At 54.4% G+C, this 21,904-nt stretch overlaps 2 protein-coding genes and 1 long non-coding RNA gene across 39 annotated transcripts in view; 1 reads left to right on the top strand and 2 right to left on the bottom strand.

Moving 5' to 3' along the window:
• Positions 1-1,844, bottom strand: part of RASSF5 (Ras association domain family member 5) — an 80,096-nt gene extending 78,252 nt beyond the window's left edge. For all 3 annotated transcript variants that reach the window (XR_014815709.1, XR_014815708.1, XM_021063315.2), the window contains exon 1: positions 1,326-1,844. Coding sequence is in view for 1 of the 3 variants with exons in the window: in XM_021063315.2 (XP_020918974.2) it covers positions 1,326-1,782 (457 nt within the window). In the remaining 2 variants the exon portion in view is untranslated. The remainder of the gene's footprint in view (positions 1-1,325) is intronic.
• A 91-nt stretch (positions 1,845-1,935) lies between these two features.
• LOC106508612 (uncharacterized) lies at positions 1,936-21,562 on the top strand. 3 transcript variants are annotated; one of them, XR_002335791.2, is made up of 4 exons: positions 1,936-2,085; positions 2,647-2,726; positions 21,152-21,242; positions 21,447-21,562. It is a non-coding gene; the product is annotated as an uncharacterized LOC106508612 (long non-coding RNA). The 3 variants fall into 3 exon arrangements; XR_014815710.1 differs by lacking the exon at positions 1,936-2,085 and adding an exon at positions 2,163-2,519; XR_014815711.1 differs by lacking the exons at positions 21,152-21,242; positions 21,447-21,562 and adding an exon at positions 3,574-4,724 and having other exon boundaries at positions 2,647-3,509.
• Positions 11,124-21,904, bottom strand: part of IKBKE (inhibitor of nuclear factor kappa B kinase subunit epsilon) — a 24,699-nt gene continuing 13,918 nt past the window's right edge. For 12 of the 33 annotated variants that reach the window (XR_014815673.1, XR_014815677.1, XR_014815681.1 and 9 more), the window contains 7 exons: positions 21,117-21,193; positions 17,430-17,469; positions 16,567-16,668; positions 15,196-15,292; positions 14,397-14,509; positions 14,163-14,234; positions 11,124-12,585 (listed from right to left, as the gene is read on the bottom strand). Coding sequence is in view for 8 of the 33 variants with exons in the window: in XM_021063308.2 (XP_020918967.1) it covers positions 12,552-12,585; positions 14,163-14,234; positions 14,397-14,509; positions 15,196-15,292; positions 16,567-16,668; positions 17,430-17,469; positions 21,117-21,193 (535 nt within the window). In the remaining 25 variants the exon portion in view is untranslated. Of the gene's footprint in view, positions 12,586-14,162; positions 14,235-14,396; positions 14,510-15,195; positions 15,293-16,566; positions 16,669-17,402; positions 17,470-21,116; positions 21,194-21,904 lie in introns of all 33 variants that reach the window. The other 21 variants (XR_014815671.1, XR_014815670.1, XR_014815676.1 and 18 more) reach the window with 6 other exon arrangements.

The following is a 21,904-nucleotide window of genomic DNA, read 5'->3' as shown; positions in this document are numbered from 1 at the left end:
TTGCCCCTCCAATCTTCCTCTTCCACTTGACCCTGACCTAGAGTCTGGGCTCTCCTTCCCTGAAGCCAGCTGCAGTGAGAGGCACACACGGCACACAGCCTTGGGTGTGGATGGCAGAGAGAGGGAAGGTAGGGTTTTCCTGATGTGGATGTAGCTGCTGCTGTCCAGTGCTGTAGCTGGATGGGAGCTGTGGGGCTGCTGGCATCTGGGAAGGGCCTTTGCTGAAAGATGCAAACCATAGGCCATTTCCAGAGATGCTTGCTAGAGGTTGTATCACTGTCTGTGCTTTCTGCTTCAGATATTTATACAATATCTGAAATATCTATACAAACACATAAACACATGGGCAGGGATATCCTCTGCCAAACGTGGCAAATATGGGGGTGGCGTGGGGGGGTGGGAAGGGGACATCCACTAAAGAAACACACACACCTAACTGCTGGAAGAGAAAAATAATAAACCCCCAAGAAGACTGCAAATTTCCTCAGAAAATCTATACACTGGATGCCTAGGGCTTTAATAGTTAGGCTTTGAGAAGAGTCTGGCTCAGGAGGAGGCTGGAGGGACCCGAGAGCTCTGAGGAAGAAGGGACAGCGCAAGCAGTTGGGTAATTTTTGAGCCTGATGACTGGTGCTGTAACCTAGGACGAGGAGGAGGGGGCGGCAGGGCACAGAAAAACATCAGAGCAGAGTCCAAAGGTCTGAGGGGCCAGAGGTGGAAGGCAGGGGACACAGGTCCAGGGTCACCTCAGGCTCTCTTCAACCTCACAGCCCCTTTCCATCCAAAGCCTGATCAGGTCCCCTCCCTGGCACAACAGGTCACCCTGTAGGAGGGTGACCATAGGCAGGTATGCGCCATGGGCCTGTACCATAGGTGGACAATTCATTTTGCCATTAACCCTAATGAGTAAGGGTCAAATGATCATCTCAATATCAGCCTCACAACCCATGGCCAAGAACGTACAACAAAAGCAAGACGGTGCACAGCAGACAACGGAATGACCTTGTAGCTTTAGCCATCAACCCCAACCTGCGAGTGTGTATACGTGTGTGTCTGGGGAGGTGCGAGGCGCACACCTGTCAGGGAAGAGGTAGTCGTAAAATACCACGTAACCGTACCTGGGCAGTGGCTGTTACTGAAGGATAGCGGGCAGGGGACTAGGGAAAAGAGTGTCTCCCGCAGTCAAAGTCAAGGTCTCCCCTGGAGCCAGAGACGGCAATGTCCCCTCTCTGCCTGCCCCGGCCCCCTCGCAGTGGCTTGCCCATGGACTGCGGTCTTCCCGCGCGCCCCTCCTCTGCCCTGCCCTTCCCTGCCCGCACACTCACTAGCGCAGCGCAGCGCCTGCCGCAGCACCTCTCGTCCGCACAGGTCACACCAGCCCCGGCCGCTCCGCAGCGCCAGTTCGGCAAAGCAGTGCCCCTCGCCTCGCTCCGCCGGGACGCGGGGATCCTGTGGCTGTTCGAAGATGCTCCGCACGTCTCGGGGCCGGGGCGCTCCAGGCCGCCGCCGCAGTCTCTGCTGCAGACCAGGCCGGAGAGGGCGAGCGGGTCGGGAGGCGCGAGGCTGGGACTCCACGTCTCCTCGAGCAGCCCTCCGGGCGCCGCGCCCCTCGTGCGCCTCAGGCGCAGTGGACAGGGGCGCGGGGGCGCAGCGGCGCGAGGACGGGCCCGGGGGTGGCGGTGGCGGCTCGGGGCCGCTCAGGCTCGGCAGATAGCGCGGCGGTTCCGGGTCCAAGAGTAGCCGGTACGGGCGCTGCCCGATGGCCGGGGACGCCATGGCCATGCCGGGTTAGTGGCGGCGGCTCTCAGCCGTGGCGCTCCTCCCGAGTCCGCCTCGAGAGAAGGGCGGCCCCAACCGAGCGCGCCTTTAAAGGGACCGCAGCCTGCAGGGCGGGGCGGGGGTGGGGAGACTTCCGAGAGGCGGGAAGGAGGACCCGAGGGAACCACCTACCGACCCAGCGGCAGGGGTGGGGGTGGAGGGGCTCCTGAGAGAGTGTGGATTTAGAGGAGTCTTCGGGAAGCTGGGGCAGCTCAAGGATTGCGTACGCGAAAAGCTCTACACAGGACAACTCAGAAGAGACATTTGGTAGGGGGACGCTCGCCCTCAGCCCTGCCTCCTTTCCTTTCCCATCAGTTCCCCCAACCCCAGACCCTCCCCAACGCGCCCAGGGGAGGGCTTCGGACCGGATGAAGAAGCTTAGGAACTAGCTGAGGATGGAGTGTAGGGAGATGTCTACAAGCTCAGGATCCGTTCGCCACCCTCCCGGTGGTCGCTTGCTCGCCGCCCTCCCGCTCGCCATCACCCGCCGCCCCCTTGCGCACAGAGCCAGGCGTGGGTCGGGGATGCCCGGCTCCCGCTCGCGCGCTGGCGGCGGCGCAGAGTCCCGTGACGCGGAGGGACGCGCCGCGGGGGACGCTTCCCATGCCGGTGGCGAGAAGCCGCCTCCGCGCGGCCGTCAGGACTGTCCGCTCGCCACTTTCACTCTTGTTTGATTTCCCCTCTCTCAGCAGCCCCGTCGGGTAGGATATTCCTTTCCCGGAAGGCTGGGAATTATAGTACTCCTGGGCCCTGGGCTGTGAGACCACTCCAGCGCCCCGTGGGTTGGAAGGGCTTTTCTTCCTAAGTCAAACCCTCTTCTTCTCATAGGTGCCATCGTAATTCACTGTGGAAATACTGCTGCCGCCGACGCAGCCGTGCCCTGCCCGCAGACGCCTTGCTTGTACCTGGTAAGGACAGCTCACCCAGTGGGACCAAAGAGAGAGCCCCTTCTACCAGCTTCCAGGACAGGCTTCGTAACCTCTCCCCACCTCTCGAGTTTAATGCCCTGCTATCACCGCCTTGAAAGCCTTAATAATTTTTGGAACAAAAGATCGGCATTTTCAATGTCCCACACATTGCATAACCGTGACCATCTCTCATGGGTGAGGAAACGGAACTGCTGAAGCTTTGAACCTGTGTGTCTGGCCACAGACTTGCTGACCCTGGCTGTAGCCGCTACAGTTTCCTTAACTAAATTGTCCGGGAGTGGGGAGACAGATGGATGCTTTTCCCACCTTCTCCACTTTCACCATTCTGACTCCCTGATCACTGCCTGGTCTCTCAAGACTTGGGGTTCAGTTTGGTTAATTTAACAGAAGTCACCGGTAAATCAGCTTTGGAAAAACGCGAGAGAGGGTGCCTCCTCTTCCCAGGCCAGAGATGGGTCTCCCCCTAGTGTCTCCTAGGGGAATCTTTGCTTTTGCTTTTTGTTTTCCCCTTGGAGGTGATTTTTAGGTAATTCCTAAAATTTCAAGAGTTTAGCAGCCAGGGAATTCCCAGCCAGCTTTTTGGCCCATGGCTTCTCCCCCGCAGGGCTGGCGATCATAGCGTCCTTTGGTCCCTGGGTCACACCAGAGGCCAGTGCTCCTCACCTGGTGAGGTGGCTTCTGGGTGCATGGGAAGAATGACCCACAGGAGCCCACACCACGGTGCTGGGAAGCAGGAGTTGCCATGGGGTTGAATGAGCCAGGGTCACCTCATCTCTCAGCCTGGATTCCCAGGATGGAGAGGTTGCCATGGGGTTGAATGAGCCAGGGTCACCTCGTCTGCTCCCCTCCTCCACCTTGCCTTGCAACTGCCTGAACCCTGCTTTCTCTGCATCAGTGGTTTTCAAATGTTGCCGTGCCTCACAATTACCTGGAGGGCTTGTTAAATCACTAATTACTGGGCTCCAACTCCAGAGTTTCTGAGCCAGTTTATCTGGGGCTGGGGATTTTGCTTTTATGACAAGTTCCCAGACAGTGTTGATATGCTGGTCCAAGGACCCTACTTCTTTAGATGGAAGGTGGTGATAAGAGAAGGGGGCTTCTCTGCCTTGGCCCCGCCCCCCCAAGCAGGTGAAGTTCAGTAGGACATGACTGAGAAAAACCCAATAGAGAGCTATTGCGCAATACTTTCTGCTGCGTGTTAACAAAAGAAAGCGCAGTTTGCCTTTGTGATATCTTATTCTCATCACTCCCACTTTTTCTGCAAGCACTTCTCTCGGGGTTGTTGCAGAAACCTGTATTGCATATAAACATTTGCTTGTATCCACCCTCTGTTATCCATCCATCTCATCACAGGCTTGAGACCTGTTCCGAGATTGCTCCCTCCAGCTTTGGGAGGGCAGTGGGCTGGGTAAGCTCCAGGGTGTGGACCAAGCCTGAGCTCTGGTGACAGCTTGGTGTGGCAAGAAGAAGGGACCTGGCAAAGAGCGTCTCACTGGAAGGCTAAGTTTGAAATGCCATTTGTGAAACAATTGCCAATAGTCACCATCTCTATCCCCTTCCCCCCAAGCATGAATTTGGGAAGCTCAGCCTGAATTCCCAGGATGGAGAGGCTCATGGGATGAGTGTCTCCTCTAGCCCTGGGAAACTGATGACCCTCTGGAGCAGCTGGGCATAAGCCCCTTTCCCAGTTCCTGAGCTGTCCAGAAAAAAATGCTCAGGTTTTTCACATTGTGGCGGAGTGGAAACGAATCTGACTGGGGACCATGGGACTGTGGGTTCGATCCCTGACCTAGCTCAGTGGGTTGAGGATCCAGCATTGCCATGAGCTGTGATGTAGATCACAAATGCGGCTCAGATCTGGCATTGCTGTGGCTCTGGCCTAGGCTGGCGGCAACAGCTCCCACTGGGCCCCTAGCCAGGGAACCTCCATATGCCGCGGGTGCAACCCTTAATAAAAGAGCCAAAAAGAAAAAAAAATGCTCAGGTTTTGTTTTCCCTCTTTAGCTCCAATTTGGAGGAGTGCTGGGGCTTCTCTTAGCCCTGAAGCAGGGAAGAGATCAGGCAGGGCCAGAGCCCTCCATTTGGCTTCTGGGATGGGAATAAAGATGAAAACGGAGATAACATAACTTCATGTAACCCATCCAAAAAGTTCATCAAGTTTATCTTAAGGCTCATCTCCCTGAGCTAAGAAATGGAGGTCAAGGGAGTTAGCTGACTTTCCAAACCCCAGTAGGAGGTTCTCTGCCTGGGTCTTGCCTCTTCTGATGCCGGATTGGCCAGCCCAGTCCCCTTCTTCCCTGTAAGAGCATCTTCTCCAATCACTCACACACACACACACACACACACACACACACACACACGCACACACACACGCAGTTCATTCCTCCTTTCCCAGGGAAGAAGTACTAAATAAACTCTAATCTCGTGGTAGGGTCAAGACAATGCCCAGGGTCGTGTCTGATGCTTGAACTTCTAAGTTGTCTTCGTCCTTGAACAAAAGTTCCCAGAGTTTTGAGAGGACTGAATCTGGTGTTTCTACTTTAACCCCAATAGAAGCCTAAATCCTGAAAAGTCTCTGCAAAAAGCATATTTTGTTGACTGGTGATTGTATAGGGTATAACCTCCTACAAAAATCTTATCTAAATCCACCAGGATGGTGAAAATGAATGATAGATACTATATCAAAGTCATGGCTGTATTTGCTGCATGGCCTTTGATTTTTTTGCTTCTTTTTCCCTTACACTTTTTTTCAGTCTATTGAGAAATCTTATTTAAAAATCACAAACTGAACAGCAAATAAATAAATAAATTTGTCTTCGGTCATGCAGGCCACAAGGGTGAGACCACAGTGGCTGCTGAGACACCTCCACTGGGAGGTTTTTTTCCCCCCTTGTTAGCAGATCCTCCTGGCTCAGGGCCAATGACTTTTTTTTCCATTTGTGACTCACTCCCAGAAGAGTGGGTGTGCTGTTTTTATTTTTGACCACCGGGAAAGATGATGACAGTGAGTTTGAATGTGTGGTCAGTGTGTGAAGTCACTTTGGAGGCGGTCCCAGAGACCGGCAGGTGGTCCCCCCATTGGGTGAGTTGTTTTGAGGCTGTCCCCTCACCCTCAGGGAGCTTTCGAGTAGGAAGGAAAAGGGGAGGACAGAACATGGCCTGACTTTCTGAAGGGGAAGTTTCTGGGTTTGTTTGGCTTTGAGGCATTTGAAGTCACCTGAAATCCCCGAAGCATTTAGGGACCTCCCAGTGATTCTGACAGTACAGCTGTCTGCAAGGGATCCCTGGACCTATCAGGACAAGTTAGGTTATGCTGCAGTAAAAAACAAGCCCCTGTCCCAGTGCCTGTAAACCAGGGGCTTCTTCCTTGCCCACATTCCATGCTCTTTGCCTGTTAGCAGGGGGACTTTGGACATCAAGGTCACCCAGGGACCCACGCTGATGGAGCAGCCGCCACCTCAAATGGTGCCCATCACCATGCCAGAGGGAAACCAAGAGAGCCCAGAACGCCTCCCCCAGCACAGAAAAGCCCCAGTCATTTCTGCTCACAACCCATTGGCCAGAACCTGTTCCATAGCCCACTCATCACAGGGGGAGAAAGATGTGCAATCTTCCACGTGTCAGAGCGGGGAGAGAGCTGGAAATATTTGGCCAGTGGTGCTCATGACCGCTCACTGCCATCTTTAAGGGCCAGAGCAATGAATCATTTCACAAGTGATTGTCTAACTTCCACTACATCTCAGGTGCTGTTGCACTAAAGGTGTTCTGAAACTCACATTTCTTGTGTGAGAGCCAGATAACAGACACGCAAACTCAAGTGTAATAGAGCGTTGGGTCACATGCACTATGATGACCAACAAAGCACAGTAAGGGGTAGGAAGTTAACAGGGGCCATGGTATTAGATAGGGGCTGGTGTGTGTGTCAGGAAGAACCACTCTGGGGAGCAGACATTTAAACACAGACCTGGGAGTTCCCTTCGTGGCTTAGCGGTTAACAAACCCGACTAGGATCCATGAGGATGTGTGTTCGATCCCTGGCCTCACTCAGTGGGTTAAGGATCTGGCACTCCCAGAATCCCTGGAAGGTCCCTAAATGCTTCAGGGATTTCAGGTGACTTCCGATGCCTTCCGGAGTCTTCCCAGTGAAGGCCGAATTCACTGCTCTTTTTCCTGGGCTCCCACAGCAAGTTGCTTGGGGTTTTGGCACTGACCATGATCCGCACATCGTGACGTTTGTATTTCTTTGCTTCCCTCGCTCAGGGCTTGCCGGTCTTCTCCATCCCACAGTGCAGGGCAAATCGGAGGTGCTCATTGAATGTTTAGTGACGTGAACTCAATCGTAGGCTCCCAACCTGTACCTAATCAGGACTGATCTCTTAATACCTCTTCCAGCCATGGCCCCCGCACCCAGGGAGGGGGAGATGACAGTATGGTCTGGTCTAGGGAGACTAGAAGATGCCCTGCAGGGACTGGGCAGAAGCAGGGTGATATGTCAAGCTCCATTTAAGCTGCATGTACATTCTCCAAAGTTGCTGGTCATTGAGGTAGATTTCTTGCCTCCAGGTGCTCGTCCCCAGCCAGGGGTGAGGGCAGGCAGGGTACCAGCTCCTGGGCACCATTTTGGGGGGATGGACTTTCTGTGCCACCCAACTCCAGTGCTCCTGTGGTGGTCACCCAAGTCCTGGACAATGCTTGGGGACAGAAGGCCAAACCAGGGTGGGAATGTAAGCAGGGACATGAAGGCTCCCAGAGCAGTGTCACCTTCCAGGGTGGGGGCGAGTGGGGCTTGTTTTCCAGCCGTTGAGAGGCGCCTCTTCCCTCTGCATCTCAGTTATGGAATTTTTCCATCCCCGGCCACTCTGGCAGGCATATGATAAGATTGGTTTGTGTGTGTACATGTTTCTTCTTTCCATGTTGGAAAAACTCAGATATTCCAGACAGACTTGTCAGCAGCTTTTGCCCTCAGCTAGAGGGGAGGCTCCAAGCTGTAGCCACGGACGTTCCAGCACGAGGCCAGCTTTGGGCCCATCACTGCGGCTGGCAGCCCTCTCCCCACTCATCGTCATTCCGTCTCCATCTCTTTCTCTCCCTTCCTCTCCATCCTTTCCTCCTTCCTCTCTCTCCTTTCCTCTCTCCTAGCTCTATTCTCTGTGTCTCTCTGAATCTCTGTGTCTGTCTGTCTGTCTCTCTCTCTCTAGCAAAGGGTGCAGGGAAAGAAGCAGATGGCTTCAAGTGGCTGCTGTAATTCTGAGTTTCCAAGGAGAACAAACTGAAGGGACTTCAGGTCACGCTGGCCCATTCCTTACCACCTCCCCACGGGGTTGCCTGATTACGGAGTTTCTGTGAAATGAAGGGACATGAAGCCAGGAATTCCACCCTTTACAAAATTGCTGCAGCGGTTTGGAAGTAAATCCCGGATGAGCAGCTGTAGCAATCCTCCAAGCTGCCCCAAGGCAGGGAGGCGGCCTCGAGAAAGCAAATGGGGGTCCAGTAAGGGGAACCTGGGCTACTGAGGTACCTAGGCTGTTCCTTAGACCGGCCTCCCTATCCTCAGGTTGGGAGTGGACCCTAGACCTGTGTGCCACCCACTGCCCATGGGCCTATGCTGGGCCTTCCCATGTTCTGGGCTGGACATTGTAAACTTTGGCTTGGTGCCCTCAAACTTCAGCTGTGGGAGAATCCCCAAGGATGTTCATCAACAAGGCAGGTTCCTGGGCCATACCCTTACCGATTGGAATCAGGAGGTGAGTGGGGTCCTAGAATCTGGGTGTCAAGCAAGAACACGTCTATAGGGAGTTCCCGTTGTGGCTCAATGGTAACAAACCCCACTAGGACCCATGAGGATGCAGGTTTGATCCCTTGGCCCTACTCAGTGGGTTAAGGATCTGGCATTGCCGTGAGCTGTGGTATAGGTCGAAGATGCAGCTGGGATCCTGCATTACTGTGGCTGTGGTGTAGGCCAGCTGCTGTGGCTCTGATTAGACCCCTAGCCTGGGAACTTACATATGCCGCAAGTGCAGCCCTAAAAGAGAAAAAAAAAAAAAAGAATTCATATATACATATATGCGTCTATAAAGAGGAAACTGCATAGTCTCAGAGGGATGCAAACCATGGCCCTCCTGCAGCTCCAGGGCATAGAAAGAGGCACTGAGCCCTCCAGGGCTGCACTTCCCCCTGGGGAGCTGGATAGCGTCCTGCTTCCTTGCAATTAGATCCTTTTGAACTGAGCCGGCCTGTTTTAATCCAAATCTGAATGCACCATGAACTCTTCCCAGGTATTTGTCATCTGTCCGGCCCCACCCTTGACTGAGCCGTTCTGAGACAAGAGCTCCTATTTCTTCATCCCCCCCCCACATCGGCCTCAGCCACAGAGGAGGGTCTGGGAGGGTGCCCAGAGAACCAGTGCGGTGCTTCAGGCCCCTTGTGGAACTACTGAACCTATCCCTACCAATAACTTTAAAAGAGATCATCCCCCTTTTATAAAAGAGGAAACTAAGGCACAGGGTTCCAATCCAACCTTCACACAGGCACCAAGAGTCGTATGTTTTTTTTGCTTTTCCTAGGGCCACACCGGCAGCATATGGAGGTTCCCAGGCTAGGGGTAGCTGCCAGCCTACATCACAGCTACAGTCACAGCCACACCAGATCCCAGCTGCATCTTCGACCTACACCACAGCTCACGGCAACGCCGGATCCTTAACCCACTGAGCGAGGCCAGGATCGAACCTGCATCCTCATGGATGCTAGTCAGATTCATTTCTGCTGAGCCACGATGGGAACTCGCCAAAGAGTTGTATCTTTAAAATATCAGGTGGTGGAGGCTGGCGGTTATAGCTCTGATTGGACCCCTAGCCTGGGAACCTCCATATGCTGCAGGCGTGGCCCTAAAAAGACAAAATAAAATAAAATACAGTTGGACTTAGCCTGAAACCTGTTTCTGTAAAGCCCAAGTTCCTTCGTGGTCTACAGGCAGGTTTTGGGTCTGGCTCCTCCCTTTCCTCAACTCCCACTTCCCACTTCAACCTGCTCTCTGGTGACACACATACTCATAGTTCCTTCCGTGCCTAGGCTGGTGGTATTCCCAGCACCAGGCCTTCCATGCCTTCTGTGCCAGGTAAACCTGCTCACCTGCCAAGCTCCCACTGGAGAGTCGCCTGCTCCCTAAGTCCTTCCCTGACCCCTTCCTGGCACCCCGGGCACCCTCCCCAGTGATGGTGGTGACGCGGTTCCACACCTGAGCTGTGCAGCCCCATCGCTGCGTGCTCCTGTGATGCTGAGGTGCCTTCCCCATCAAGGTGAGCTCCTTGGGCGCAGTCTAGCACCTCGCCCGGGGCCTGGCACACTGCGGGCACCCATTCACGCCTGAGCAACTGAACAGGCTTTTTGTTTTGTGTCGCACTACATAGAGGTCGTCAGACAACCTGAGGGTCTTACAAGGTTCTGGGGAAACTGGACAAGGTCATGGACCTTGGGCCAGTTCCTCGCTCCCTCCTGAGAGGGAATCGGAAGCTCTCCAGAGCTATGGGGCGGGGCACCCATGTCAGTGGCTCTGAAGCATAGGAACAGACCGAGCCCTTTGAGTATGACCCCAGCTAGGCTTTGCTCATGAGATCATAGAGCCTGGATCATATCATTCCCCAACAATCTGCATTTGGCTTTCAGGGATCCCCTGGCTCTTTTGCTGAGCTCCACCAAGCATGTGGGGTCCAGAAGCAGCCGTAGCTGCCAGGGAAAATCCATGGTGGGACTTTCCTGCAGGGCCATTGACGAGCCAGGAGTGTCAGCCTGAACTTCTGCAGGCAGAGCAGACCAGAGGTGGCCCAGCGGCATCAGGGCAGCAGCTGGCTCCTGGGGCCCCAGAACCTGAACCCACCGGGCTCAAGTGACCCATAGCATGAGGCCTAAATGGCACACACAAAGCCACTTAGGCCTGATGCATGCAAACCCAGCAACTCTCCCTGGAGTCTTTAGAGGGCGCTGGTCTTTGCACAGAGAAGCAGCGGAGTGGATGTCCGTCTGCAGGATTCAGCCTTCCTCACCTCTGCCCTGCTGGCTCGTTAGACAGAACAGCCTCTGAGGATGGCGAGGCTTCAAAAAGATGGGCAGGAAGGATTTCTAGGGCGATTTAGGGTAAAGCCTAGTATTAGCTTCATGCTTCAAAGCACAAAGTATGGCTTCTCACTCTTTTCCTTCCCCCGGCTGGGGTGACTTTTCTGCACCCCCTTCCCCCAGCCCTCGGCCTGGTGGGTTGTCCAGCTGTGGTTAAGGGAGAGCCGGACATACTGCAGGGGAAAGACTAAATCGGCACAGATCCGAAGGCCTCCCCTAGGCACCCTGCTAGCTTCTAGGCAAAATGAGGGAACATTCACAAGGATCCATGGTTCTGCTTTTATATATTTAGGAGACAGACAGTGGGGGAGGGGGCGAAGGCACATAGATGCTGGATCTGAGGTTAAAAAATTAATAAATAAATAAAAAGCCTTTTTCCTAAGTTCCTTACACAGCTCCGCAAATGACAGGGAGCAGGAAAAGAGAAAGGACGAGAAGGCAAGGCCTCCCAATAGGAGGCCATTGTCCCTGGGCTCTTCCCTGAAATCAGGGCCCATCTGGGGGAAAGGTGGGAACCAAGAAGTGAGCAGTCAGAGTTCCCGGCGTAGCACAGTGGAAACGAAGGCAACTAGGAACCGTGAGGTTGCGAGTTTGATCCCGGACCTCGATCAGTGGGTTAAGGATCCGGCGTTGTCGTGAGCTGTGGTGTAGGTTGCAGCCACGCAGCTGTGGCTCTGGTGTAGGCCGGCACCTACAGCTCCGATTGGACCCTTAGCCTGGGAACCTCCATATGCTGCGAGTGCGGCCCTGAAAAAAAGCAAAAAGAAAAAAAAGAAGTGAGCAGTCCCCTCTCCATTTCCCAGTCCTCTTCGCACATCCCTGGCCTGGGTGCCTGCTTGGGTGCCAAGCACACACCCAGCTGGGACCCTTCCCACCTCCCAAACACAGCCCAGTCGGACCCACTCAAGAATAGAAAAGATTGTCAGGTTTATTCCACGTCCTGAAGGTGTGGACTTTGACGCCTTCCAGATTTGGGACTCCCGGGCCTGTGCTAATGGGCATGGCTGCCGTGGGCACCACTGCCTGCAAACCCCTGAACTTAGCAGTGCCTCAGAAGGAGGAAGGATCCCTGAGACACTGGCACTGGGCCTTGACCACCCGCTGTCTCAGCTTTAGACTCGGCCAGACCAGAGAAGGGAAATCAGGCTCTGTCATGCCTGGAGCCACACGGGAACCCTCTGCGATCACAGAGAGCGGAGAGGGCCGTGTGCTCAGCGTGAAGAACCCTGAAGAAGGAGGACTGACATGAGGTCACCTGACCCAGGATGCTGGGAAACCCCAGGAGGCTTCCTCTTCTGTTCCCTGAGGAGCAAAGCCCTGTCACCAGAGCGGCTGGGTGGAGGGGGCGCTTCTTGGATGGAGCCCCTTCTCCCAGCAGCCTGGGCCAGGTTCAGCCATACAGGCCAGGGTGACAGAGGTGCGGTACCCGAGCCTGCACGAAATGTCAAGGTCATCCCAGGCAGTGGTCTCCAAGCCCACTGGGCATGGCCTTGTGCCCCAGGTCCCACTGTGCTGCTTCCTGCAGGAAGGCAATGGAAGGTAATGCTGGCGATGTCTCCTGGCTGGCAGCCAGGAGGGAGGTAGGCTGATGAGATGGGACCAGGCATCGTCCCGTGTTGGGTCCCACAGTGTAGACAGGAAAGCAGTGTTTGAAGGAGTCTAATGCTTCAGGATGCCTCGCGTACCTCCCAGAGCTCAGATGTCAGGAGCCGCCGGGACCCTATTCAACCTGTAAAGAAAGGCTCAGGTGAGCTTCCCCCACCCAGGTAAAGAGGCCGACAGACCATACCCCAGGGCCCAACACGATCAGCTTCCAGAAGTACCAAGCCATTCAAGCCCTCAGCTCTCCTCTTTGGCATCTGTGTCCCATGACAAGAGCCCTCTGGTTCTCATCTCTGACTACATATTAGTGTTGTCCAGGAAGCTTGTAAAAATCCCCAACTTCCAAGCCGCACCCAAAATGCTCCCCTGGTGACTCCAGTGCAGCCAGGGGTTGAGAGAAGGGAAAAAGGAATTCAAATTGTTTCTCTGGGCTTTTTGGTTACAGCTCTGAACAAGGAAGTAAAAAACGCACTGAAATAAAGTTTCGAGCTTTCTGTAAACAGGCGACATATCAGAGCAAGAAAAATTTATGTCGGCACTAAAATTAGAACTTCCTGCCCATGAGGGTGTTTTGGAAAGTCTTTCCACGAAGCTGTCACATCTCATCTTTGTGGTTATTTAAGAGGATATAGAGTGGGACACAGGCTGCCTCTGCAACCCAAGGGCCCTCTGCAGCTCTGGGGACAACCACGAGCTCCGCTCCTGGCGTCCCTACCTCCTGGCCCACCTGCTGGCACCCCAGGCTGGCATGACCTCTGTGGAACACCAACCTGCCCTGTGCAGCCTCCCCTCGCCAGCATAGCATAGATCCCATCCTATTTAATCCCTGCATTCACACCAGGAGGTCGGAGTCACTGTGCCTATTTGCTCAGCTCAGAGCTGAACAAACCTAACAGGGTCATGCAGCTGGGAAGGAGCAGCATCAGGGTCAAATCCTGTCAGAATCTCTGCAGACTCTTTCCACCCTGCTGCTGGTTCCCAAATGGGGAAGCGATGGACAGAAGGATGATGGGGAGGATGTTTGTGTGTGGGGGCGGGTGCCTGGACGCATGCGCATGTGTGTTTATGTGTAAACAGGCCCGACTTCCAGGGAGAGGACCATCCTTGAGTCTGAGATCGTGTCCTTCCTTTTCTTTGGTGGGAAAATGTGCCTCGGAAAGTGGGATTTCCAGACATCGGGGTTTTCTTCCATTTCAATTGTGCCTCCTTGCTAACTGGAGAAGCTGGATGCTTTTGTGAATTTTACCGATGCACAAAATCCAAAAGGCTGAGTGAGCCCTGCTGCCTCCGCCAGCATCCCCTCCACCCCTGGGAAGGGCCTCCAATGAGGTGATGACTCTGAGTCTCTCACACGGGGCCAGCAGCCCAGGTAGCTTGCCCCAGCTCTGCGCTGCGTTTCCTGGTGTGTGACTTGGATGTAGACCAAGCATGGTCAAGAAGGTTAAAGGAGTTGCCAGGCAGAGTCCACCTTCGCACAGAGCTGGGCACCCCTGCAAGGCCATGCGCCTCCCAGCCCCCATCCCTGACTGCCCTGCGGCCCATAGCCTCCTGACTACGTAAAGCCAGTGAGGACAGGGCCGAAGCTCTGCTGGGACTGTTTAGCAAATGGACCCTGTCATCAAACCTGTGTGGGCCTGTGCTCCGGCAGCGAGGGCAGCCCAAGGACCAGCCTCCCTGCCTCCTGGCACAGCGGGGACTCCTCACCCTTCGATAATGCGGTTGTTGTCTTGGAGGTCGCACGCCAGCAGCTTCATCTCCTCACAGAGTTCCTGCATGCTGTCCAAGGCCAAGGCAAGAGTGGCGGCTGTGGCCAAGGCCCATCCCCTCTGCCCAGAGCTTTCCCAGGGATCCCCCTCCCACCCCAAGACCTCTAACACCACACACACACACACACACACACACACACACACACACACACACACACTCTCTGGCACTTACTGTAGAACCAGGTCCTTTAGTCCAGGATTGGGATAAGTAGCCATAAGGGGTGGTGAGGCCTGAGCCCCCCGTGTTCTGTCCTGAAGGAGCTGGTGAGCTAGCTGGTCAAGGATCTAAAAGAACCACACTTTAGTCAGAAGGGATAAGCCTGCTCATGTGGGGGGTGGGGCCCAGAGGCGTGGGGAAGGGTAAGGAATGGGGGATGAAATGCCACATCCCTGGACTGTCCAGAACACTCAGGCCTTTCACGGGCCCCTCATCCTGAGAGCCAGGCTGGCACAACTGGCCATCGCTGTCTGTGCTTGCATTTAGGGGTCCAGTCTGCCAAGCTCCCCTTCGTGTCTGACCTGTCCCTGTCATGACACTGCATGAGCCAGGAGCTGCAGAGAAGGGGTGGGCACAGCCCAGCACCAGTCTCTGAAAGGATGTGCCCTGTGCTGGGCGGGGAGGAGGAACCATGTGGGCTTGTTCATCTAAGAACCATCCTCCTCTATCCCTGCTGGCAAAGCAGGTGGCTTCTCAGAGCTGCCCGAGCTGCTCTCTTGGCAGAAAGGAGATCAGAGGACCAAGGATCGTTCGTGTCCCATCTCTCAAGGAAACTCCCAGACTGCACAGGGCTGTGAGGAAGACGTCCCCGCATTTGGGAAGCTCTGCCCTTGCAAGGAGTGGCCTTCAGGCTGAGGAATGCCAGGGAGTGCGTTCCACGCTGGTGGCCCAGAGACCTCTAACCCACACCAAAGTGCCCCCCAGGTGCCTGACTGGCCTGGCTCTCGGCAGCCCCGCCCCCGAAGCTCCCTACCTGGCTGAGGCTTTCCTGGGCTCCCTGGGCTTGGGTGTTACAGGCGGCCACGGAGCAGCCCACCAGGCGCAGGTGGTTCCTGGTCTCATGTACCAACCTCAAGAGAGCAGAGAAACGTCAGGGCTGGGTCCGCTGGCTCTCACTGGGGCCCACCTAGCAGTTCAGTCACCACAGATAGGCAGGAGAGGCTTTCCAGACCACAGAGGCTGGAGCTGGTGGGCTCAGCTGGTGCGAGGGCTCCCTCACTGCCTCTGCCCTTCCAGCTATGCCCTTGACTCATCCCTGTCCCACGGTAAGGATGCTGATGAGCACTCTGACCCAGGCCTGTGAGGGTCCCTGCAGAACCACAGTGGGGGCTGCAAACAAGGCCATTTCGGGCTGTATCACACATGCCAGTTAGCAAGGGCTGGGGCCAGGCTCCCGAGAGGCTGAGACAGCCGGCCCTGGGGCATTTAAAATGGGACCTGGTGACGCTCCCACTTCCAGAGCAAATCAAAGTCAATAGGCTGCTCCGACTGCCCTTCTAAGGTGGGGAGTGAGCAAGAATATTTCTCCACTGTACAAAAAGGATGCTAAGTCCTGGGGTGGTCCAACCAGTGGTTGAGTCCCAGCCCTGGCAACACATTAGAATCCCCTGAGGAGCATTAAAATACTGACAGCCAAGCCCTACCCCAGACCAGTTCAATCAGAACTTGGGGTGAGGTGGGGTGGGGGCACTCGGCTTGGTATTCCAGTGCTGAGGATCTCAGCCCCACAATAAGCCCACAGGTCACAAGGACCTCAGAACGGGCAGCACCAGGGAACCTGCCCTCTTGTCTCAGGAGGGGGCAGGGAAGGAGGGAGGGGTTGGTCCGAGAGGGAGAAGTCAAACTCCTCCAGGGGACAGTGGAGGAGGGGGTTCTACTTAAGGGCTTCTGTCTGGCCCTGCTCCCCAGAGCACTCATCCTCATCCCAGAGGGACCTTGTGTTTTTCCCAAAGAGGGGCCTCCCTAACTTCACCACCTGGGACCATGGAAAGGGTCCAGATCTCAGAGGCAGTCATACCCACATACTAGTCCCAGGTCTGCTATTTATGACATGGTATTGAGGAAGCAACCTGTTCTTTGAGCCTCTGTTTTCCTCATCTGTGAAATGGGGCGAGAGTCTCCACTGCATAGGGTGGATATTGTGGAGTCAAATGGACTAGTGTACAGAAATTAGACTGTCTGGTCCACCCCAGGCCACAAAACCACCCATTTCTTTGCCTTTGTTCCTTGACTGTCACCTTCCGCTCAGTCATGGTTCTGCAAAACCCAGGGCTGTTGGAAGCTGGGAAGGGCCAGGCCAGGGGGTCCTGGGGATCACAAGTTTGGGGGGCAGGGCTGGGGTTACCTCATTCGCTTGCCGTGTGTGACCAGGGACGCCTGATACTTCTGCACACGCTCCTCCTGGAACACCTGCAGAAGCCTTTTGGCCAAATGACTAAAATTCATCCTGGAAAGAGAGAAATCGAGGCACAGAGATGAGCAGCCAGAGCCACCTGTGCACAAATCTGCCCTCCCTGAGTCTCCACCACCCCGATGCCCAGACCCTGGGTCCACAGCAGGGCTGCCTCTCTAAAGGAGGAGGTGACTCTCACCCCCATGCATCAGGGAGTTCAGCGTGGCCCGTGTGCAGCACACTCCAACAAGGGGTGTCGGAGAAAGATAGGGGGACATCAGGGAATGCACACGCTCTCCAGCTCAGTCCCCAGAGGTCAGGAGATATGTTTGTGTGTGTGTGTCTGTGTGTGTGTGTGTGTGTGTGTGCGCGCGCGCGTCTGTGTGTGTGTAGGGTGCAGGGGCAAGGCTAGAACTCGGGGAGTGAGTCCTCAAATAAGCATTAAATCAGGGAGGGCTTCCTAGAAGAAGAGCGTGTCCAGGAAACAGAGGAGCAGAGGATGCCCAGAGGAGAGCCCAGGACGAGGTCAGAAGCAGGAAGTGGTAGGTGGTGAGTTGGCGAGGACAACTAAGCAAAGAACTCCTACAATCATGTTCAAACAGGAAGTCAATCCAGGTCCATCAAGACTGCTGCTGAGACACCTCCCTCCCCAGCCCTAGATCACCTGCCCCAGAGGTAGTTACCCCCCTTCCTCCTGCCCAGCTCTGGTCTGGGATCAGGGCCCTTCCCCACCTCTTGTCTGGCACAGAGGTTCGTTCTGCCCTGATGACACCCACCCTCCTGCTCACCCGCCTGCCGGGGGACAGGCCACTCACTTATCCAGCTTGTGAATCTGCTCCTCGTTGTAGCCAAGCCCTGAAGGAAACAGACAGGGCTGAGGTCACCTCTTCAATCAGTGAACAGAACAGAACAGTGCAAGGGGCTGGGGGACAACTACAGAGGTGAAGGCAGAGGCCCAAGCCCAGCTCCATGGAGCTCACAGCCCAGCAGAGCCAGGAAGGATGGACAGAGGGAATAAGCATCCGAGACATTTGCATTATGACAAAGTAGGGTATCCACCTGGGCCAGGTAAGCCTGCACTGTAGGGGGTGGAGGGACGTGTGCTCAGGGAACACGTCAGGTGGGCAGTGGTGGATGAGATGGGCCTTGAAGGATGTGCAGTTGGCCCTGGACCCTTCAACATCCCTCCTGGTGTGGCTGATGCCTGAAGCCTGTGGACTCCATCCCTGAGTATTCAGGCTGCAGGCAGAGCCATCTGGGCTCTGCCGCAATGAGTTGGATAAGCCAGGTCTCCGCCCTCCACCTCCCCTTCTCAGTCCAGCCAGAAGGAGAACTTTTTTTGCCAGTAGGGCTGAAGCCTTCATCGTTCACCGCCTAGGCTGCTTCCTGAAGCGCTCTGCACTAGGGAGGTGCTGCCCCCTTCTGGGCTTCAAGGGAATGGCCTCCGGTTAATGGCTTCCCCAGGATGAAATGATGAAGAGGCTAACCTTGCAGCCCACCCCACCACTCCCTTAATTTGCAGAATCGCCTTCCTGGTTTCTTTTTTCTTTCTTTTTTTTAAATGAGTGCTTAATATTTATTTTATTTTATTATTATTATTATTATTTTGCCATTTCTTGGGCTGCTCCCGCAGCATATGGAGGTTCCCAGGCTAGGGGTCCAATCGGAGCTGTAGCTGCTGGCCTACTCCTGAGTCACAGCAACTCAGGATCCAAGCCACGTCTGCAACCTACACCACAGCTCAGGGCAACGCCAGATCCTTAACCCACTGAGCAAGGCCAGGGATCAAACCTGCAACCTTCCTAGTCAGATTCATTAACCACTGCGCCACGACGGGAACTCCCTTCCTGGTTTCTTCATCCCTGTGCTCAGCCAGCTAATTTGTGAAGTCCAAGTGATCTGGGACAAGGTCTAGCCCTGCCTCCCTTGAGCAGGGGGCTGTAAGCAAGTGATTTTGCCTCATCCATCACATGTAACACACAGGACGGATAGGAGGGTAAAGTGAGGAAGTGCCCTGAAAATGATCAAGCATTTTCCAGAATAGCATCTTTCAACACCCCAGGTGTTGGCAGTTAAATGATATTCTTCCTGGTCCAGTTTCAATTTTGCATGTGTGTGTGTGTGTGTGTTTTTAGGGCTGCCCCCACGGCACATGGAGGTTCCCAGGCTGGGGGTCGAATCAGAGCTACAACTGCTGGCCTACACCCCAGCCACAGCAATGCAGGATCCGAGCCATGTCTGCAATCTACACCACAGCTCATGGCAACCCCGGATCCTTAACCCACTGAGCGAGGCCAGGCATCCTCAAGTATACCAGTCGGGTTCATTACCTCTGAGCCACCATGGGAACTCCCATTTAATAAAGGACGCTTGCAGGCCAGTAGAAAGGAAACTCTTTTGAGGCTGTCAAATGGGGTGGTTAAATGCACTTGGACTAGAGCGCTTGGGCTACATGAACTTCTGGTATCTCAGCTTCCTCATCTTTGAAATGGGGAGGGTAACAGTGTCCAGAGTTTCACGAGCATTAAACAAAGAACACGCACAGGAGTTCCCGTTGTGATGCAGTGGTTAACGCATCTGTCTAGGAACCATGAGGTTGTGGGTTCGATCCCTAGCCTCACTCAGTGGGTTAAGGATCTGGCGTTGCTATGAGCTATGGTGTAGGTTGCAGACGCAGCTAGGATCCGGTGTAGCCGCGGCTGTGGAGTAGGCCAGCAGCTGTAGCTCTGATTCAACCCCTAGCCTGGGAACCTCCATATGCCACAGGTGCAACCCAGCAAAGACAAAAAAAAAAAAAAAAAAAAAAGAACATGCACAGCCCAGGGGATGGTGCCCAGCACATGAGAGATGCTCAGAAATGTAGTGGTTATAGGATGATGGATTCCCAGTGATGGAGGCAGAAAAACCACTGAAGGTCTCCCAAAGTCAAACAAAGGTGGGTGTCAGGCCAGGCCTCCTGAGCCCAAGGCCCCACTGGCTTTGGGGAACAGGAGAATCTCTGCTTTCCTGTCTCCTGTGCTGTGCTTCCTCCAAGGTCAGACCCAGAGGCAGGACCCAAGGAGAGAAGATGACAATCTAGAATCTGTACGTTCAATACATGGCCACACGGCTGCTGAGTACTTGAAATATGGCTAATTAAATTAATTCAATGAAATTTAAAAATTGAAGCTTTCCTATCAAACATAGCTTTCTGTTCTGATAAGAGTACATTTCATTTTGTTAAAAAAATTAACTTCTGAATAGAGATGGGCCAAAGCACGAAATACACACGGGCTTGTGAACACTTAGCACAAAAAAGAATCTAAAATATCTCAAATAGTTCTGTTTATATTGGTTACAACAACAATTTGAATATATTGGGTTGAATAAAATATTAAAATTAATTCCACCTGTTTCTCTCTGCTTTTTCTTTTTTCTTTTTAGGGCTGCACTTGCAGCATATGGAGGTATCGAATCAGAAGTACAGCTGCTATACACCACAGCCACAGCAACGCCAGATCCGAGCTGAGTCTGTGACCTACACCAAAGCTCATGGCAATGCCACATCCTTAACCCAGAGTGAGAGCCAGAGATCGAACCTGCAACCTCGTGGTTCCTAGTCGGATTCTTTTCCGCTGCGCCACAATAGGAACTCCTCTCTGCTTTTAAAATTTTGGCTACTAGCGAACTTAAAATTACAAATGTGCCTGAATCGTGTGGGACAGTGTTTTTCAGATAATCCTAGGATAGAAGAGAACTTTGTGATCAAACCCAAGGCCTGAGTGTGGATTTCCTGCACATTAGGAAGCGCTGGGGGTGGGGGTGGGCGAGAGGGTCTGTTCCTGGAGTGCGTTAGCTCCTCAACCCCCAAAGTCAACTGGGGTCTCCCCAAGCTTTCCCCACCCCCAGCCCCAGCCCTCCCCTGGGTTCGACCCTCCCCTACCCAATGAAGAGTGAGAAGCTTCTGTCCCCGAACCTGCCCAGAGGGTCTTTTTGAAGACTGGTAGATAATGCAGGCAAAGTGCCTGGACCAGTGACTCTAACAGGTATTTCTCCAGCTCCTCCCTTTTCTGGAAAGCTGGACTATTTTAGTGAGCCAGAGACACAACGAGTAGAGAAAAACTCCTTAAACTGTAAAGTGCCCTGCAAGGATGAGTGGTCTCTTTCAAGGCCACCTCTTCTACAGCCCGCAGGCCTCAGCTGGGCCCTCAGGTGGAAACGCGGGCACCAGTGAAAAGGCTTCACGTTCCTCACCCATCTGCAGGCGGCAACCTTGCCTTAGACCAGCCACATGGGGCTCCGCAGAGCGCCCTCTGCATAGTGGGCTTTGGCATCAACAGTGGGTGAAGTATTAGGAACAACCAGCTATTGTGAGGGAAGGAGGGGGGGAGGAGGTGAGGGAGGGGGAGAGGGAAGGAGGGAGGGAGGGGGGAGGAAGGAGGGAGGGAGGGGGAGGGAGGAAAGGGGGAAGGGAAGGAGGGAGGGGAGAGCGCAAGGAGAGTCTGGCTCTCCCGGTGGCTCACCTGGCCTCATCCTGGATTTCTTGAACTGTTTGTAGATGAGACACATCTTGTCCAAAGAGCACTGAATCTGCTGGATGCTGTGGGCAGGAGACAGGGACCAGGTGATGGAAGAGTCAAAGGGCACAGGTAAAGGGGGGAGGGGATGGCAGTAGGAGGAGGGCGCTCCCTTCCTGCAGAAGGAGCCTCCTTGCCACAGTTCTGGGGGCCAGTCTGGAAGTGGGGTGACTCCTGTTTCTAAGCTTGTGTGAGGCACCTTTGGGCTAGAGAGCCATCTCTCATTCCTATGTTTATTCTCTCTCTCTCTCTCTCTCCTCTCTCTCGCACACACAGTGTTTAATAAGAGATGAGATAGAGAAGAAGCCAAGCAGGGCAGGCGACACAAGAGGGCTTGAGAATAGGCTCCCAGAAGAAGCCTTGGCCTCCGAAACAGGGGAGTCTGGCAAAGGCAGCTGCGCGTGGGAACGGAGCAGGAGTTTCTCTTCCGTCCCCTGGCAAGGGCAGAGGTCACGCTTTCTGAAGACACCCAACACCCCGGTACATAGAAGGAACAACATGAGTCGACAACTCTTGGTTAGAACAAGAGTTCCCATCATGGCTCAGCAGAAACGAACCGACTAGTATCCATGAGAATGTGAGTTCAGTCCCTGGCCTTGCTTTGGGGGTCAGGGATCCGGCATTGCTGTGAGCTGGGGTGTAGGTTGCAGACGTGGCTTGGACCCCGAGGGCTGTGGCTATGGTGTAGGCGGGCAGCTGTAGCTCCGATTGGACCCCTAGCCTGGGAACTTCCA

This window comes from Sus scrofa, chromosome 9 (genome assembly GCF_054392235.1).
Source record: "Sus scrofa isolate SSC_HxYL_T2T_F1_AM1 chromosome 9, Sscrofa_HxYL_maternal_Yorkshire_Landrace_v2.0, whole genome shotgun sequence".
NCBI classification, from domain to species: domain Eukaryota; kingdom Metazoa; phylum Chordata; class Mammalia; order Artiodactyla; family Suidae; genus Sus; species Sus scrofa.
Note: the sequence above shows the minus strand (reverse complement) of the source record. Positions and strands in the feature narration are given on the sequence as shown.